Source organism: Piliocolobus tephrosceles, chromosome 15 (assembly GCF_002776525.5).
Source record: "Piliocolobus tephrosceles isolate RC106 chromosome 15, ASM277652v3, whole genome shotgun sequence".
Lineage (NCBI taxonomy): Eukaryota > Metazoa > Chordata > Mammalia > Primates > Cercopithecidae > Piliocolobus > Piliocolobus tephrosceles.
This window is the reverse complement of record NC_045448.1, coordinates 87,134,199-87,154,010: the sequence shown is the minus strand read 5'-3', so window position 1 is coordinate 87,154,010 and position 19,812 is coordinate 87,134,199. Positions and strand designations below refer to the sequence as shown.

The 19,812-nt window shown below is 42.2% G+C and overlaps 1 protein-coding gene across 6 annotated transcripts in view; it reads left to right on the top strand.

Annotated features, from left to right (window-relative positions):
- The window catches only part of IMMT (inner membrane mitochondrial protein), a 55,794-nt gene extending 36,291 nt beyond the window's left edge, over window positions 1-19,503 (top strand). For all 6 annotated transcript variants that reach the window (XM_023224896.3, XM_023224901.3, XM_023224895.3 and 3 more), the window contains exons 8-15: window positions 1,242-1,345; window positions 3,274-3,409; window positions 4,188-4,317; window positions 9,682-9,696; window positions 11,757-11,980; window positions 15,124-15,255; window positions 16,787-16,916; window positions 18,553-19,503. In XM_023224896.3, the coding sequence (XP_023080664.2) occupies window positions 1,242-1,345; window positions 3,274-3,409; window positions 4,188-4,317; window positions 9,682-9,696; window positions 11,757-11,980; window positions 15,124-15,255; window positions 16,787-16,916; window positions 18,553-19,166 (1,485 nt within the window). In that variant the 3' untranslated portion in view covers window positions 19,167-19,503. The remainder of the gene's footprint in view (window positions 1-1,241; window positions 1,346-3,273; window positions 3,410-4,187; window positions 4,318-9,681; window positions 9,697-11,756; window positions 11,981-15,123; window positions 15,256-16,786; window positions 16,917-18,552) is intronic.
- Window positions 19,504-19,812: the final 309 nt, after the last annotated feature.

The following is a 19,812-nucleotide window of genomic DNA, read 5'->3' as shown; positions in this document are numbered from 1 at the left end:
CCCTGAGTGTTCTGGGTACCTTGCACCCGCTCATAATGTGAGCCTCTTGCTGCACTTAGTGGTATTAGTGTTAGAGGGTTTTCTTCCTAATATATTCCCTAAATATGAGCCAGCTCTGCTTCAAAAAGTGGCAATCAGTTCCATAGCTGGAGAAAAACGTGTTGGATCTGCCTAAGATTTTCAAGGAAAACTTTTTTTTTGAGAAGGAGTCTTGCTCTGTCACCAGGCTGAGTGCAGTGGCATGATCTCAGCTCACTGCAACCTCCACCTCCTGGGTTCAAGCGATTCTCCTGCCTCAGCCTCCTGAGTAGCTGGGATTACAGGCGCCCACCACCATGCCCAGCTAATTTTTGTATTTTTAGTAGAGACGGGGTTTCACCATGTTGGCCAGGATGATCTCGATCTCTTGACCTCGTGATCTGCCCGTCTCAGCCTCCCGATGTGCTAGGATTATAGGCGTGAGCCACTGCGCCTGGCCAAAAATTTTTTTTTTTTAATACACAATTCACATACTGTAAGAGTCACCACAAGGGAGGTTTTTGAGAATAGTTGACTTATATGTAACTAATTAGGAAGAGTAATTCTTTAGAGTAACATTTAGGAGGAATAAGGATCATACAAATATGTAAACCTGCTATTTATCCTTAAACTCTGATTTATCCTTAAACTCAAAAACATCCTTTTGAGAATCTTAAAAGCGGTGGCTCAAGCCTGTAATCCCAGCACTTTGGGAGGCCGAGACGGGCGGATCACGAGGTCAGGAGATCGAGACCATCCTGGCTAACACGGTGAAACCCCGTCTCTACTAACAATACAAAAACTAGCCGGGCGAGGTGGCGGGCGCCTGTAGTCCCAGCTACTCCGGAGGCTGAGGCAGGAGAATGGCGGGAACCCGGGAGGCAGAGCTTGCAGTGAGCTGAGATCCGGCCACTGCACTCCAGCCTGGGCCACAGAGCGAGACTCCGTCTCAAAAAAAAAAAAAAAAAAATCCCCTTAAAAAATGCTTATATGGCCGGGCAGGGCTCATGCCTGTAATCCCAGCACTTTGAGAGGCTGACGTGGGCAGATCATAAGCCTTAAATTAAGAACATAAGCCTTAAATTAAGAGTTCTTACTCTGGAGAAATATTGCATATAAATTTTTACCTTTGACTTTAATGTCACATATTTCTGTGTTTAATCTTGTTGGCCTATCATATGACAATAATAGCAATTATTATATAATTAAAATGTTTTGTTTAGATTGCAGGCGAGAAGAAATCTGCTCAGTGGCGCACAGTGGAGGGTGCATTGAAGGAACGCAGAAAGGCAGTAGATGAAGCTGCCGATGCCCTTCTCAAAGCCAAGTAATTACTCATGGACTTTAACAAGTAATTAGGGCCTCCTGGTGGCTTTCTTTGGGCTGGGTTTTTTTGTATTGTCTGTATAGAATAAAGAGGAGGTAGAGAAACCCTTCCTTCCCTTTTCCACCTGTGCTTGTTCTGAATTGGCATTAGGAACTCGTACAAAGGTGTAAAAAGAGAGAAGGAATAAAATATAATTAGTCCAGGCTGGGTACAGTGGCTCACACCTGTAATCTCAGTACTTTGGGAGGCCTAGGAGGCAGATCACCTGAGACCAAGAGTTTGAGCCATCCTAGCCAGCATGGTGAGACCCTGTCTCTACTAAAAATGCAAATATCAGCCAGGCGTGGTGGTGTGCGCCTGTAGTCCCCGCTACTTGGGAGGCTGAGGTAGGAGAATCACTTGAACCCAGGAGGCAGAGGTTGCAGTGAGATGAGTTTGTGCCACTGCACTCCAGCCTAGGCGATACAGCGAGACTCCATCTCAAAATGTATATATATAAAATTAGGCCAGAATAATAAAGGATTTTTTTTTTTTTTAATTCATGGTCTTGCTCTGTCACCCATGCAGGAGTACAGGGGCATGATCAGGGCTCACTGCAGCCTCAACCTCCCGGGCTCAAGCCATCCTCCCGCCTCAGCCCCCTGAGTAGCTGGGACTGGCATGAGCCACCATACCCAGACATATAGAGGATCTTATATAAAAGTCAGTTTTGCTTTGGATTATTGCTTAGATGATGTATCTCTTCAGATGTACTGAGATTCTGCTGTAATTTTAAGATTTTACTGGGACAGTTTGGGCAGTTTATCAGAATGTAGAAAGTATGTCACAGTCTGTTTGCCTTAACAACCAAAATAGTGAGTATGTAATAGGTATGCCACCTTGACCTTGATTCCTGGAAGTTGGCTAAAACTAGCATTGAACAAGCATACCCAGATATAAGATCAACCTCTGTTGGTGGAAACCTCTATTTGACTAAAGATCCTCATCAGCAGTATGGAATAGTTATTTGTCACTCAAAATTTTGCCGTCTTTCTTAGGAAAATATTTATTCTTAGTAGAGAAAGAAGTCTTTGATAAAACCAGCCTATCTTTTAGGAGATTTAAGGCATTATGCTCATATCACTTTGAGTTCTGTGTTTTATGGTGGGTAGACCACAGTCTGTCTGACTTACGAAACATTCTGAGTCATGAGGGCTCCCTGAGTCCCAGTTAAGTATTTGCTCAGTGAGATTTTTGGCCTTCTCCTGTGCCTTTGCCTTCCTTAGCTCTCTCTCATTGGTTGGTGAGTCAGGTTGATCCTTGCAAGAGCTGCTGTTTATTGTGTGCTCATGATTCGGCCAGGCACTAAGTACTTCTCATGAATTAACTTCTCTTCCTTACACGAAAGCGTGTAGGAAATGAAAGGCTGATATGGAAGCTGAATCTGGGGATCTTATTCTAAAGTCTGGGTCACTCCATATACCATATTCCCTCTCTGGTTCACTCTAGTAAATCTAGCTTCTAATCAAGATGTTTTCAGTTGTTGATGAGAAAAGCCTCTCGTTTATTGACTCCAAAAAAGCACTGATGCTCGTCCAAAGGTAGTGAGTTAGCTCAGTTGATTGTTCACAGTCAGTTATGGATGGAACTCTTGCTTTAGTCTTTCCTCTGTTCTTACTATTGCACTTGACTAGTCTTTAAAAAAAAAGAAAAAGCAGTTACATTCCTTTCATTGACTTTTCTTTTCGTTTTTTAAAATAAAATAGAGACATGGTTTCCCTATGTTGCCCAGGCTCAAGTGATCCTCCTGCCTTGGCCTCCCAAAGTGCTGGGATAACAGGCATCAGCCACTACTCCTGGCCTCTTTCATAGACTTAACAATTATATACTGTACTGACATTACAACTCTTTAATACAGTTGACAAAATCTTTGTTTTGTTGTTTTCCAGAGAAGAGTTAGAGAAGATGAAAAGTTTGATTGAAAATGCAAAGAAAAAAGAGGTTACTGGGGCCAAGCCTCATATATCTGCTGCAGAGGGTAAACTTCACAACATGATAGTTGATCTGGATAATGTGGTCAAAAAGGTATGTTTCCTACCTTATAATATTTTATATTTTAAAATATAATCTCTTAAAGGATTTTAAGGATTTAGGAAAATAGTAAATTCCTACCATCTCCCCCTCTTTTCTCCTGCAAAGTATATTAGTTGTTACTGTTTTAAAAAATTTGCCTTGGCTGGGTGTGGTGGTTCACACCTGTAATCCCAACACTTCGGCAGGCTGAGGTGGGCAGATCACTTGAGCCCAGGAGTTTGAGACCAGCCTGGGCAACATGGTGTGAAACTCTGTTTCTACAAAAAATTAAGTGGGTGTGTTGGTGTGCGCCTGTAGTCTGAGGTGAGAGGATGGCTTGGGCCCAGGAGGTTGAGGCTGCAGTGAGCTGAGATGGTGCCACTGCACTCCATCCTGGGTGACAGAGTGAAATCCTGTCAAAAAAAAAATTTTTTTTGCCTTGGACACCAACCAAGTGGATTGTTCTGTATTGTTGATACTTTCTATAATAGGTAACATTTTTGGTTATGATTTTTGTCACTTATGAAAATGTCCATTTTGTAGCAGATCTTCTGGCTGCATTTATGTGATCTGTATGGAGGGAGGGGGCCTAGTAAGACGGGAAAGGGCCTGTCCATGGTCTTTGAATAGGAATTAGAAGGAAACAAGGCTTATGTTTCGTTTCTGAGCTTCAGATTTCCTTACACATTTCCAACGAAATGTAAACAAAAGAAGGAATACTACTTCTGTTTCTTGGAATGTTTGTGGTACTTTTTGTTCAATTTATCATATACCCTTTGTATTTGCTCAGGTCCAAGCAGCTCAGTCTGAGGCTAAGGTTGTATCTCAGTATCATGAGCTGGTGGTCCAAGCTCGGGACGACTTTAAACGAGAGCTGGACAGTATTACTCCAGAAGTCCTTCCTGGGTGGAAAGGAATGAGTAAGTACAACTGAAGTAATGTTTTTTTTTTCGATGTTTTAACAACTAATCAACGAATCTAAACTTGCTTCATCTCCATCTTAGTCCAAATCCCTCTGACATGCATGCATATCTCTTTTTGTGTACAGTACACTGTTTCAGCATTTTATTTTAACCACGATCATTACAGATGACACAGCCGCGACAGTACTCTTGTAGTTTTAGCCGTGATGAACATGAGTTTCGGCTAGTGTTTAATTTCATAATCCGTGATTGGTTCTGTTCTGATCTTTGCTGCTCAAAAAAAAAAAAGTTTGGAATTCAAGTGAACACAAGTGACATTATAACCTTGATGCTACTAAAGTGTTATTGTATATGTATAAGTATTTTAAAAAACCTTGTTACTTTAAAAGTATTTGTAGTGAATTATTTAAAGCACACTTTATGTCTGCTCTGTGACAAAACAACGCTTTGTTGAAAATGTACCTAGGGACCCTGCGCTGAGAAAGGAACGAGCTGTCTGGCTCTCCACTTCCTCAGGCTGAGACTACAGAGAACTTTGATGCTGAAGTCGTTTCATGGTGTAACTATAGTCACATTTCCCTGAAGTTCTGTCACAGTACTGAGAATCACAGATCACCTGTCTCAGCAAAATTAAAATACTGTTTATTTTTATTTTATTTTATGTTTTTTTTTGTTGCCCAGGCTGCAGTGCAGTCCTCCACCTCCCGGGTTCAAGCAATCCTCCTGCCTCAGCTTCCCAAATAGCTGGGATTACAAGCGTGCGACACCGCACCAGGCTATTTTTTGGTACTTTTTTTTTTTTTTTTTGAGACGGAGTTTTACTCTTGTTGCCTAGGCTGCGGTGCAGTGGCGCTATCTTGGCTCACTGCAACCTCTGCCTCCCAGGTTCAAGCAGTTCTCCTCCCTAAGCCTCTCAAGTAGCTGAGATTACAGGTGTGAGCCACTGCGCCCTACCAGTTTTTTTGTGCTTTTAGTAGAGACAGAGTTTTGCCATTTTGGCCAGGCCAGTCTTGAACTCCTGACCTAAAGTGATCACCTTGGCCTCCCAAATGCTGGGATTACAGGTGTGAGCCACACCTGTAATGGCTCAAACACTGGCTTAAACACTGTTCAAATGCTAGCATTTGTTAGAAAGGAGACTTCTCATGTCGTAGGCCTCTCCAGGCTGAAGGTATCAGGGTTGCCTCAAAGAACCATGGCTGGTCTAAGGAGTGAAGTGAAACACCAGTGCAAGGATTTATAATCATTCTGCATCATGGCCATCCAGGGAGACTAAATGTCAAGAAGTGGAGTTAAGGCTGTCAAAAGATAACTCAGACATTTAGCTCTTTGAATGCAGTTGACTCAGGAGGCAGATATCAGTTAGACTGTTATCAAATAAAAAAGTGACAGTACGGCCGGGTGCAGTGGCTCAAGCCTGTAATCCCAGCAGTTTGGGAGGCCGAGATGGGCAGATCACGAGGTCAGGAGATCGAGACCATCCTGGCTAACACGTTGAAACCCCGTCTCTACTAAAAAAAATACAAAAAACTAGCCGGGCGAGGTGGCCGGCGCCTGTAGTCCCAGCTACTCGGGAGGCTGAGGCAGGAGAATGGCGTAAACCCAGGAGGCGGAGCTTGCAGTGAGCTGAGATCCGGCCACTGCACTCCAGCCTGGGCGACAGAGCCAGACTCCATCTCAAAAAAAAAAAGTTGACAGTACAATTTATGAGAGAGAATAATGTGGAGAAATACAAAGTTCAGTCTGGGACCAGTGACTCTTGTTTAGACACTGGATGATAGCTACCATCTAGCAAAGAGGGCATTGTGGACAGTTTGTCCTTGAGAAGGATAAACTTGAGCCACATTGACACTGCTTCCCTCATCAGAATTTCTCAAGGGGTTGTCTGTGTTTCATTGAGGTTACAATGGAAGCAGATGTGAGCACCTCAGAGACCTTCCCTGATTATATTCCTCCACAAACCACTGTACCGTATTACTTTATTTTATCTTCTTGAAATTCTTATTCATTGGCTTGTTTGTTGTCTCTTTGCATTAGATATATGTAAGCTTCTTGGCATAAACTTGACATTGGTAGTAGTAGGGAGTCTCCAGTGGCTCAAATAAAATGAAATTAGGTTGACAGGGCAGGACAAATTTTATTTGTGGAGAGTTAGATACGAGCATCAACCCTAAGAATTTGCATTCTGTCTTTGGTCTTCCCAGTAGACTAAATCCTACTAATTTTCCCAAGCCAGCTCTGATGTTTTTAACTTTTTTCTTTTTTTCTGCTTGGAAAGTACCTATCACAAATCTTTTTTTTTTTTTTTTGTAAGATGGAGTCTTGCTGTGTCAACCCAGGCTGGAGTGCAGCAGTGGGATCTTGGCTCACTGCAACCTCCGCCTCATGGGTTCAAGCGATTCTCCTGCCTCAGCCTCCCGAGTAGCTGGGATTACAGGCATGCGCCACCACACCCAGCTAATTTTTTTGTATTTTTAGTAGAGACTGGGTTTCACCATGTTGGTCAGGCTGGTCTCAAACTCCTGACCTCAAATTATCCATCTACCTCGGCCTTCCAAAGTGCTGGGATTATAGGCGTGAGACACCATGCCTGGCCACCTATCGTAAAACATGAAAATGTTAAACAGTGGTTCTCAACCGAGGGCATTTTGTTCCTCACATGACATTTGGCAGCACTGGGAGACATTTTTGTTTGCCTCAACTGGAGGGAGCAACTGGAGGGAGCTACTAGCATGTAGTGGGTGGAGGCCAGACGTGCTGCTAAACATCCTGTAGTACACAGAATAGCCCCTTACAGCAGAGAACTGTCTGGACCAGAAGGTCAGTAGCACCAAGGTTGAGAAACCTGTGCTAAAGAAGGTTGCCATGTAGAAAGTGAAAGTCCCTTGTGAAGCAATCTCTGAGTTGTTTCTCCATTTAAATCTTTATTAATTTATTAAATGGAGTATGTATTCACAATACAAAATTTGAAAGGTATAAATGGCATTTGAAGTTTCCCTCTCACACGGTGTTCCTCCTCAGGGACAACCGGTATTACTGATTTCCTGTGTATTTCTAGAGACAGTAATTATTCCATGATTACCCTAGCCCTCAGTGGATGTCCTCAACTCTGAAATCAGAATGCACTAAGACCTAAACCAAATTTGTTAGTACTGGTTTGTGTTATGAGGCATTTTGCTCTTATTATCATTTTTTTAAATTATACTTTAAGTTCTGGGATTGCTCTTATTATTATTTCCCTAAACAACAAATGTCCTGATGATGTTCACTACGTTCAGTACTCCTTCTGTGTTATCTGTAGCTGAGCAAGGTTCCAAACGTAATAATAGCTAGTGGTATTGGGCATTATTTTGTACCAGGCACTGAGTTCTAAGTGCGTCACATATCTTAACTTATTTGAAATTCATAACAGCCTTATAAGGTAAATTTTGTTATTATCCCAATTACGTAGATGAGAAAACTGAGGCAAAAAAGTAATTTGCCCAAGGTTGGGGTAGAGCCGGGATTTCATTCTCCCTCACTAGCCTCACTATTCTCTGCCAGAATAATTTGTATCAGCAGCATGGGACTCCCTTTTAGTGTTTTGAGAGGAAGAATGATGTAACCATAATAAGGAGGAAAATTTATTTTTGTGAGATTGACGGTGTAGGAGGGAGTGATGAACATCAGTTGATGTTCAGAGCCCCTTGGATGAAAAATACCAGTCTTTGGACGTGTTGAATCCAAAGGTTATTAAGAAGGTCAGGACTGGCCAGGTGCAGTGGCTCATACCTATAATCCTAGCACTTTGGGAGGCTGAGGCGGGTGGATTGCCTGAGGTTAGGAGATCAAGACCAGCCTGGCCGATATGGTGAAACCCCATCTCTAGTAAAAATACAAAAATTAGTTGAGCATGGTGGCGTGCGCCTGTGGTCCCAGCTACTCGGGAGGCTGAAGCAAGAGAATCACTTGAACCCGGTAGGTGGCGGTTACAGTGAGCCAAGATCGTGCTGCTACATACACTCCAGCCTGGGCAACAGGGGAGACTCCGTCAAAAAAAAAAAAAAAAGATGGTCAGGACATTCATACTAGGATGTTCAACAGCTCATCCTGAGAGGCAGTAGCTGCGACTGGCTGCACTCCCCTCTCCTGTCATGTGTTCACACTGGGTGCTTGGGATACCTGTGATGGTGGTGGGGGACATCATTCCAGCTATACAGAATGCCATTTTTTCTTTACTCTCAAATCAGGCCACTGTAGTTCTTTGTTTAATTTGCACAGGTTAAATTAAAATTTAGTATGAATTCATTATTTTAAAAATTTCAAAGAAAAACTGAATTTATTAAGTATTTGAAATGTTAAGAGAGGCCTGGAACTGAGAACAGAGAGTCAAAACTGTAATTTAGTAAAATACTGTATGAACTAATAAAAATATGAGGGATAAAAGAAAATTATAGTTTCTATGAAATGCTTAAGTTGAGGCCAGGCATGGTGGCTCATGCCTGTAATCCCAGCACTTTAGGAGGCTGAGGTGGGCAGATAATTTGAGGTCAGGAGTTCAAGACTAGCCTGGCCAACATAGTGAAACCCTGTCTCTACTAAAAATATAAAAATTAGCCAGGCGTGGTGGCACACACCTATAGTCCCAGCTGCTTGGGAGGCTGAGGCAGGAGAATCGCTTGAGCCCAAGAGGCAGGGGTTTGCAGTGAGCTGAGATTGCGCCAGTGCACTCCAGCCTGGGTGACAGAACAAGACTCTGTCTCAAAACAAAATTTAAAAAAAAATGTTTAGGTTGCTGGGCACAGTGGCTCATGCCTGTAATCCCAGCACTTTGGGAGGCTGAGGCAGGCGAATCGCTTGAGCCCGGGAGTTCAAGACCAGCCTGGGCAACATGGCAAAACCCCATCTCTACAAAAAAATACAAAAATTAGCTGGGTATGGTAGCACACACCTCTAGTCCAAGTTACTTGGGAGGCTGAGGTGGGAGGATTGCTTGAGCCCAGCACGTGGAGGTTTCAGTGATCTGCGATTGCACCACTGCACTCTAGGCTAGGCAACAGAGGAAGACTGTGTCTCAAAACGAAAAAACAAACAATTAAGTTGATTACTGTGAAACAAAGATAAGTCCTTTAAAACCAAAACCACAATATCAATGATTCTTTTATTTTCCAAAATGTTATTTACCTTGTTTGTCTTGTTTTACAGTTTAAATTTTAGAAAATAGCTGTATCATTTCACTTTCCAGTATTAAAATAGCTTTTCCTGGTACTAGTCTCCGATTCCTTGTTTCCTTTTAGATATTTCTGTTTAATGATCAATAACTAAAGTATGTGCATTCTTTTTTTTTTCTTTTTTCAACCTGTTCTATTTTTTCCTTTGTAGGTATTTCAGACTTAGGTGAGTGTATATTTCACATTTAAAGTCTTTTGTTTTGGATATTAAAAGGCTAAAGTCTTTTTGTTGTGCCTATGATTTCTTACACAAAGCCATCTAAATAGATATAAAGTAGAATTATGTCACATGATAAATCTGAATTGGATATTTTTGGCATCCGAATGCTCTCAAGAACAAAAATGTTTCATCAAGTGATTGGAATCTTATAGATGTGAAGTGTGTGCGTGTGTGTGTGTGCACGTGCGTGTAGGTAGTATGGATTGTAACTGATTACTTTGGAGAATTTCAAACATTAAAAAGTAAGAAGAAAACTAAGGAACTTCCAGGACCCATCACTCAGTTTTGTAGCCATCAGCATATGACCAGTTTTGTCTCATCTATTCCCACTCCTCCTCAGCTTATATAGAAGCAGATTCAAATATCATACTCTTTCACTTGTAAATACTGTGAGTATGTTTCAAAAACATCACCATACTATTATCACACCCAAAACTTCTTAACAATTTCCTAGTCACCAAATGTCCATTCAGTGTTGGTATATCCCCTATTGTTTCATAGAATGAGTTTTTACAGTTTTTCATTCGAATTGATACCCATAAGATATTCCACGTGTTGAGTTTAGTCAGTATATCTCTTGCCCCTTTTTTGTTTTTTGCTTTTCAATGTATTTATTAAGAAATTGAGTCATTAGTCTTATAGATTTTCCTACATTCTATATTTTGCTGTTGGAGCCATAATTCTTCACTTCATCTTAGCCAAAAGACTAAGAAGAGATGGAGTCATAATTCTTTTTTTTTCTTTTTTTTTTTTTTGAGACAAGGTCTTGCTCTGTCACCAGGCTGGAGTGCAGTGGCACAATTTCATTTCACTGCAATCTCTGCCTCCTGGGTTCAAGCAATTCTTGTGCCTCAGCCTCCTGAGTAGCTGTGATTACAGGCATGTGCCCCCACGCCTGGCTAATTTTTGTATTTTTAGTAGAGTCAGAGTTTTACCATGATGGCCAGGCTGGTCTCAAACTCTTGGCCTACGGTGATCCAGCCATCTCGGCCTCTTAAAGTGCTGGGATTATCGGCATCAACCACTGCATCTGGTCAGTGGAGCCATAATTCTCTCCCTCTTTTTTTTTTTTTTTTTTTTTTTTTTTGAGATGGAATCTTGCTGTTTCCCAGGCTGGAGTACACTGACGTGATTTCGGCTTGCTGCAACCTCTGTCTCCTGGGTTCAAGCAATTCTCCTACCTCAGCCTCCTGAGTAGCTGGGATTACAGGTGCCGGCCATCACGCCCAGCTAAGTTTTGCATTTTTAGTAGAGACGGGGTTTCACCAGGTTGGCCAGGCTGGTCTCAAACTCCTGACCTCAGGTCATCTGCCCACCTCAGTTCAGCCTCCCAAAGTGCTGGGATTATGGGCATGAGCCACCGTGCCTGGCTGGAACCATAATTCTTAATCTGTGTATGTGTTGGTACATTTTTGGATTGAGATTTAAAAGAAACACAAACATTGGTTTAAGCCTGGATGAGAATCTTTGGGCATATTTTAAAAAGCTTTGCAGTGATTCTGATGGACAGCTCTGGTTGCTCTGTTGGGGTTTAATCTATATCATATGTGTTTAAGAAAAGTAAAAAAACTTAAGGAAAAGTCTGAGAGAATTTGAATTTGATTTTTAGTTTTAGCAGAAAAGAATCTTCAATTGGATGCCTGTTGTAACTAATCATAGTTATGGATGAAAGAAAATATAGAAGTGATTGTATATGTGAGTTTTTTCTTTAAAGACAAAGTTACAGTAAAGTAGAAAGTCTATTTATAATTAGTTCACATTAAAAGAGGGTTCCTGGAAAACAACTGATTATCTGAAGGGTACCTGAATTTTGCCAGGGGCTGAAAATATCTTATTGGGCACTAGCCAATTTCTGATTGAACTGGGGAATCTAAATCTCTTTTCATGTTAGCTAAGTTTTACGTTTGTTAACTGCTCTTAAATTACAGTCAGTTGATGCAGATTACCTTGTAATGAGGTATAATTTCAGTGTCATCATTAGAATTTTAACGTGTTCTTTTGCTTAGCTGACAAGCTCTCTACTGATGATCTGAACTCCCTGATTGCTCATGCACACCGTCGAATCGATCAGCTGAACAGAGAGCTGGCAGAACAGAAGGCCACTGAAAAGCAGCACATCACATTAGCCTTGGAGAAACAAAAGCTGGAAGAAAAGCGGGCATTTGACTCTGCAGTAGCAAAAGCATTAGAACATCACAGAAGTGAAATACAGGCTGAACAGGACAGAAAGGTAAAAGAAATGAGAATTGTTGCCTAACATTTTAAAGTGACTCTAACTTGATTGTTTACTTCTAGAAATAATACTGGCTCGGCCGGGTGCAGTGGTTCATGCTTGTCATCCCAGCACTTTGGGAGGCCGAGGTGGGTGGATCACTTTTGGTCAGGAGTTTGAGACTGGCCTGGCCAATATGGTGAAACCCCTGTCTCTTCTAAAAATAGAAAAATTAGCTGGGCATGGTGGCTCGCACCTGTAATCCCAGCTACTCGAAAATCTGAGGCAGGAGAACCATTTGAACTAGGGAGGTGGAGGTTGCAGTGAGCTGAGATTGTGCCACTGACTCCAGCTTGAGCGATGGAGCAAGATTGTCTCAAAAAAAAAAGAAAGAAAGAAAAAAAATACTGACAGTCATTGGCTTTAGGATATTGAATATAAGTCATGCTAACTGACCTTTAGAGTGGAGCTTAGGTCCTCATTCTCCTCATGAGAACTTCTAGGAAAGGAGTGATCAAGCAGAGTTCCTTTTTGTTGAGCAGATACAGAAGTGTAAGAAGGTAATAAGCTACTGGTATCCAGGATTATCTAGCTCATCTTTCCAGTGGAGCTGGGCCTCTGTCCCTTAAAGCAGTGCTGAATGAATCTTTGTTGGAGTCTGAGTATATTTTTCCCTGCTAGTGTTGTTAAGTGGTTGGTGGTTAAAAATCAGGTGAAATACCTTCTTTAGCCCTCTATCTGGGCACAAATAGGTGTCCACAGGCTGATTTGGGAACCTAACTACTCATCCCACCTTTGTGTCTTCTTAGCAGTACTATTGGCCACTCCCTCCTTCTTGAAACTATTTCTTCCCTAGGCTCCCTGACGCCGTACTCTTCTGGCCTTTCTCCTGCCTTGCTGGCCACTCCCTAACCTCCTGTTCTGCCCAGCCTCTCAAATAGTGGCATGCCTGGCATTAGTTCTGAAACCTTTTCTCCATCTAAACTGTCTCTAAGTGTTCTTGTTGAGCTTGTTGAGTCCCGTGGCTTGGAAGTTTAAATACCATCTATACCTGATAAATTTCTATCTCCAGCTCTGACGTCTGCCTTGGCTTCAGGTTCCTATCCAGCAGCCTACCTGGTATCTCCAGTTGGATTTTCAGTAGTCATTTCATGCTTATCATGTTCCAAACAAATTTCTTTATTCTCTCCAACTTGTCTTCCAGCTCTTCAGCTTTTTTCTCTCTAAATAAACAGAGTTGAACAAACTACTGTTATTTAAGCCCAAATCATGCTTCATTGTTCCTCCATCAATTCATATTCAGTCGCCCCACAGATCCTACCAGTTCTGCATCCAACATAAATCCCAAATCTGTCCACTCTATTACTACCACCTTAGCCCAAACTGTCATCTTAATAGCTTCCACAATTTTTTTTTTTTTTTTTTGGAGACAGAGTCTGTCTTTGTGGCCCAGGGTAGAGTATAGTAGTGCAATCTTGGCTCATTGCGACTTCTGCCTCCCAGGTTCAAGCAATTCTCGTGCCTCTCAGACTCCTGAGTAGCTAGACTTAAAGACGCATGCCACCACACGTGGCTAATTTTTGTATTTTTAGTAGAGATGGGCTTTTGCCATGTTGGGCAGGCTGGTCTTGAACTCCTGACCTCAAGTGATCCACCTGCCTCGGCCTCCCACGGCGCCAGGATTACAGGCATGAGGCACCATGCACGGCCTACCCCAAGGAATTTAAACACCAAAGTGCTGGGATTACAGGTGTGAGCCACCATGCCCAGCCAATTTCCCCTTTCTTCATACCCTTCTTTCTGTGTCTGTTTACGCAGGCAAATAAAACATAGTCGAATCAGACACTAACTACACTGCTGGAAATCCTCCATGGACTACCCATTTCATTTAATATAATTCCAAATTCTTAACCAAAAGCCAAAAGGCTTCTTGAGCGCTGCATGCCGTGAGCCGTTTCACTGCTCCAGGCACCCTGGTATTTTTTGTCTGTACCTTGACTATATCTTTCATCTTGGGACCTTTATGTTTTCTCTGCCTGGTACATTGTTTTGTCTTCTCTGTTTAAACCTTGAGCTCTAAGCTTAAGTTTTAAGCCTAAATGTCACCTTCTTAGCAAGACTGAGATTTCCTATCCCTTCAGTCCAAAGTAGAGCCTCTGTATCACTTTCTGTTATGTTGCCCTGTTTATTTTAAATGTAAGGTAGGGTAAAAGGAGGTTGAAGGGGTGTTGATGCTTCACAACAGGTCCTTGCCTGCTCAAAGTCATACGTAGAAATATGTGTCACAATCTGACATGTCTGTTTTGTTTACTTGTTTACTGTCTGCTGCCTCCATTGAGATACACACTGTGTGAGAGCAAGAAGTTCGTCTGCCCTAAGCACCATTGGATCCATACAGATAGTAGGCACTGCCTGGAATACAGGGCTAGCACTTCATAAATACTTACGCACTGACTGAATGGATTCATTGATTTATTATATTGTTTCTGAGAAAAAATAAGTTCTGAATTTCAGGTAATCAGTGTTAAGTAATTGTAAAGTGACTTACGGCTATTTGTTAGGCGAGGTATATTTTTTGTTTTATTTGGCCCATGTTGAATTTAAATTCATTTAAAAATAAGTAGTTTTCTTTGTTTAGAAGAAACTGTGTTCAATAACTCCCAGATACTTACTAATTTTCTTAATGATTCTTCCAAGTAGGTATTATTACTCACGGATGAGAAAGCGGAGATTTGAGAAGATACATCATTTCCCCAAGGTCACACAGATGATTGTAGTAAAGCTACGCTTGATCCCAAGTGTATAGTTACTTTTCTTCATATCCTGGATTTAGTTATTTCTCAGAGGAGCATGTGATTCAGGAAGTGAGTGTTTTATATGAGAGGCAGCCTGGTGATGTGGAAAAAACCACAAATTTGGGGGTGATAGAGACCTTTGTTGGAAATCTGTTTTTTGCCACAGCTGTGTGATCTTGTTTGAGTCACCTTCCAGGGTTTAGCTTTCTGTTTCATATAAGAAGTAGAAGTGTACACATGCCCAGCACATTAGAGGGGTTCAGGATATGGAAGCCGCTGTTGTCATGGTTGATAGTGGGCTTTCTGTTTTCCTAAAAGTATATGTGGAGAATTGAAAACTAATAATTATTATGTTTGGTTTCACAGATAGAGGAAGTCAGAGATGCCATGGAGAATGAAATGAGAACCCAGCTTCGCCGACAGGCAGCTGCCCACACTGATCACTTGCGAGATGTCCTTAGGGTACAAGAACAGGAACTGAAGTCTGAATTTGAGCAGGTGAGGACCTGGACTCCCTTCAGCCCTACTCCCCTCTTCCTGACAGGATTAACAGACTCTCCTTTCCTTTTAATGTACTCTGAGGATGTCAAAGAATTGGAAATCTCCTTGTATGTCTACAAAACTGCTTCTTTTTACATAATGGTGTACCTGTGTGTTCATGATCAGATGTGTTTTTAAAATATATATTCTAGTCATTTGGAATCTTCAGAGCTTTAAGGAGAGTTGGTAAAGGGGATTTCAGGAATGCAGACGGTAATGTTTGACATGTGCATCTTCCTCCTATAGATGGCGTGGTAGTGCTTAGATTTTTATAACTGAGGTAATTTCCCAGAGATGTTAGGTTTTGAAATCCCAGTAAATTATCAGGATGCCCGTAATTATAATTTCTGTTCAAGAATTCATTTACAGTAATATTAACTTGTTACTTTGTCTTGCAAGAAGATATTGAGGTTTTCTAAGTAAAATCTTCCAGAGAATCGCAATGTATGTCAATATGAAAAGGTATTTTAAATTCTATTTGATAGATATTTTTCTGAGAAAAATTAATGGATAAGCTCTTAAATACATGTTATTGGAATAGAATTTAATTATTACTTTTAGGTTTGCAGTACAGCTACTTTACTTTCTAAGGCTGACAATTTGTGGCTGAGCACAGTGGCTCACACCTATAATCCCAGCAATTGGGGAGGCTGAGGCAGGTGGATTGCTTGAGGCCAAGAGTTCGAGACCAGCCTGACCAACATGGCGAAACCCTGTTTCTATTAAAAATACAAAAATTAGCTGGGCATGGTGGTGCATGCCTGTAATCCCAGCTGCTCTGGAGGCTGAGACATGAGAATCGTTTGAATCTGGGAGGTGGAGGTTGCAGTGAGCTGAGGTTGTGCCACTGCACTCCAGCCTGGGTGACAGAGCAAGATGCTGTCTCAAAAATAAAATACAGTTGGCAGTTTGTTTCTGACTTTAACAGCCTTCTCTCTTCTCTTGGTATGCTTCCTCTAATATTAGGTTCCATCCGTAAATTTGTAAAGAATTATATACATCAGCTGGGCATGGTGGCTCACGCCTGTAATCCCAACTTTTTGGTAGGCCGAGGCGGGTGGATTACGAGGTCAAGAGATCGAGACCATCCTGGCCATGGTGAAACCCGTCTCTACTAAAAATACAAAAATTAGCTGGGCATGGTGGCGCGTGCCTGTAATCCCAGATACTTGGAAGGCTGAGGCAGTAGAATCGCTTGAACCCCGGAGGTGGAGGTTGCAGTGAGTCGAGATTGCACCACTGCACTCCAGCCTGGCAATAGAGCAAGATTCTGTCTCAAAAAAAAAAAAAAAAGAAAAGAAAATGTATATATATATATGCATCAAATATGAGTCAGACATTTTGGAAACTTTCTTTACACAAAATGTAGGAATTTCGTGCCAACTGTAAGGCCTTCTTTGCTTCAGCAAGTAGTTGCTGGAAGATTACACAGTTACGTGACATGCATTGAGTATCACTTTTTTCTGGAACTATTTTTGTTTTATTTCAGAACCTGTCTGAGAAACTCTCTGAACAAGAATTACAGTTTCGTCGTCTCAGTCAAGAGCAAGTTGACAACTTTACACTGGATATAAACACTGCCTATGCCAGACTCAGAGGAATCGAACAGGCTGTTCAGAGTAAGCATAAGCTATGTTATCTTACAGATAATTTCCCTCAGCATAATTTATTAAAATAATTTTATAGGGAAAATGGGGTACATGTATTGACATCAGGACATAAAAATACTAATCACTCTACTTAATTGCAGTTTTTGCCATTAAAAGTAATGGCAAAATCTATATAACTAGAAATTTTATACAAACACAAAATCACATTTTATGACAAACACAAAATCACCATTTACAAGGCTATTTACCCAGTACCCTTTGGCTATGTCTCATATGCCTGGGTGGTAAGGGCTAGGGGTCAGTGTGGTCCCATGCTTGCCTTCTGCAGGCCTGGTGGGTTATCTGGAGGAAATGATTTGCCAAGTCCAACTACCAAATGGACAGTATTTATGCTGAGGCCTCCATGTGCCACATTGAAAGAGAAATGTCCTGACCATGAGGGTGTTAATAAAATGGGTTTTTTAGGATGTTGTGGAATCTTTTTTTGTCACATAACAATAAAAATAAATTCCATACTCATGGAATTTCAAGATCCAGTAGTCTGTTAAGTTCATTTGAAGTCTCCCATTTCTTTTTTTTTTTTCTTTTTTTTTTGAGACAGTCTTGCTCTGTTGCCCAGGGTAGAGTGCAGTGGTGTGATCTCGACTCACTGCAGCCTCTGCCTCCTGGGTTCAAGCGATTCTCCTGCCTCAGCCTCCTGAGTAGCTGGGGATACAGGTGCGTGCCACCATGCCTGGCAACGTTTTGTACCTTTTTTTTTTTTTTTTTGAGACGGAGTCTCGCTCTGTCGCCCAGGCTGGAGTGCAGTGGCCGGATCTCAGTTCACTGCAAGCTCCGCCTCCCGGGTTTACGCCATTCTCCTGCCTCAGCCTCCCGAGTAGCTGGGACTACAGGCGCCCGCCACCTCGCCCAGCTAATTTTTTGTTTTAGTAGAGACGGGGTTTCACCGTGTTAGCCAGGATGGTCTCGATCTCCTGACCTCGTCATCCACCCGTCTCGGCCTCCCAAAATGTTGGGATTACAGGCTTGAGCCACCGCGCCCGGCCAGGTTTTGTATTTTTAGTAGACGCGGGGTTTCACCATCTTGGCCAGGCTAGTCCTGAACTCCTGACCACAAGTGATCCACCCACCTTGGCCTCCCAAAGTGCTGGGATTACAGGTGTTAGCTGTTGTGCCTGGCCCTGAAGTCTCTCATTTTTTTTGCAGAAAATTTCTGATGGCCTTAGCATAAGTCTTAGCCTAATTTAAATAGTATGTTTCTTTCTCAGCTATTAAAGGTAAAAATATGTGGATTAGATAGCATGCAGATGTGAATGACTTGTGTACTCTTTGACCTAGCATTGTCCTGGGTGTCACAGGAAGAGGGAAGGGAGACTTAGTTGTGCTTGTGCATGTATATCCTCCCTGTTTTCTCCATGACTTTAGTGAAAACAAGTCCCCATAAAATCATTTCATGCCTTACTGCCTGAGAGGCCAGCTAGGAAAATACACCAGAAATAAGTGGTGGGGGTGGGGTTGTAAGAAACTCTTTCTGGCCTCATCTTCCACATGTGTAGATGTAGCTTGTTGAATGTGCATCAGTTCTGTGGGTGTATGTCATCAGATGGAGAGAAAAATGTTTGGCTTTGCCTTTTTTTCTTTGTAGGTCATGCAGTTGCTGAAGAGGAAGCTAGAAAAGCCCACCAACTCTGGCTTTCAGTGGAGGCGTTAAAGTACAGCATGAAGACCTCATCTGCAGAAACACCTACTATCCCGCTGGGTAGTGCAGTTGAGGCCATCAAAGCCAACTGTTCTGATAACGAATTTACCCAAGCTTTAACCGCAGCTATCCCTCCAGAGTCCCTGACCCGTGGGGTGTACAGTGAAGAGACCCTTAGAGCCCGTTTCTATGCTGTTCAAAAACTGGCCCGAAGGGTAGCAATGATTGATGAAACCAGAAATAGCTTGTACCAGTACTTCCTCTCCTACCTACAGTCCCTGCTCCTATTCCCGCCTCAGCAACTGAAGCCGCCCCCGGAGCTCTGCCCTGAGGATATAAACACATTTAAATTACTGTCATATGCTTCCTATTGCATTGAGCATGGTGATCTGGAGCTAGCAGCAAAGTTTGTCAATCAGCTGAAGGGGGAATCCAGACGAGTGGCACAGGACTGGCTGAAGGAAGCCCGAATGACCCTAGAAACGAAACAGATAGTGGAAATCCTGACAGCGTATGCCAGCGCCGTAGGAATAGGAACCACTCAAGTGCAGCCAGAGTAAGGTCTAGGAAGATTTTTGTAAAGTCGTATTTCATGTCAAAGGAAATCAGCAGTGATAGATGAAGGGTTTGCAACAAGGGTCCCAGAATTGTCTAGAAATGAGCAGGTTTACAAGTACTGTTGTAAATGTTAACACCTGTTGCATTTATATTCTTTCCATTTGCTATCATGTCAGTGAACTCCAGGAGTGCTTTCTTTGCAACTTGTGTAACATTTTTCTGTTTTTTCAGGTTTTACTGATGAGGCTTGTGAGGCCATTCAAAATAATGTTTGTGATCTCTACTACTGTTGATTTTGCCCTTGGAGCAAACTGAATAAAGCAACAAGATGAAAACTGAGTATCTTATCCGTTTTCAAAAAGTGCATTTCTGGCCGGGTGCAGTGGCTCACACCTGTAATCCCAGCATTTTGGGAGGCTAAGGCGGGTGGATCACCTGAGGTTGGGAGTTCGAGATCAGCCTGACCAACATGGAGAAACCCGTCTCTACTAAAAATACACAATTAAGCCGGGTGTGGTGGCACATGCCTGTTGTAATCCCAGCTACTTGGGAGGCTGAGGCAGAAGAATCGCTTGAACCCGGGAGGTGGAGGTTGCAGTGAGTCAAGATTGCACCATCACACTCCAGCCTGGGCAACAAGAGCAAAAC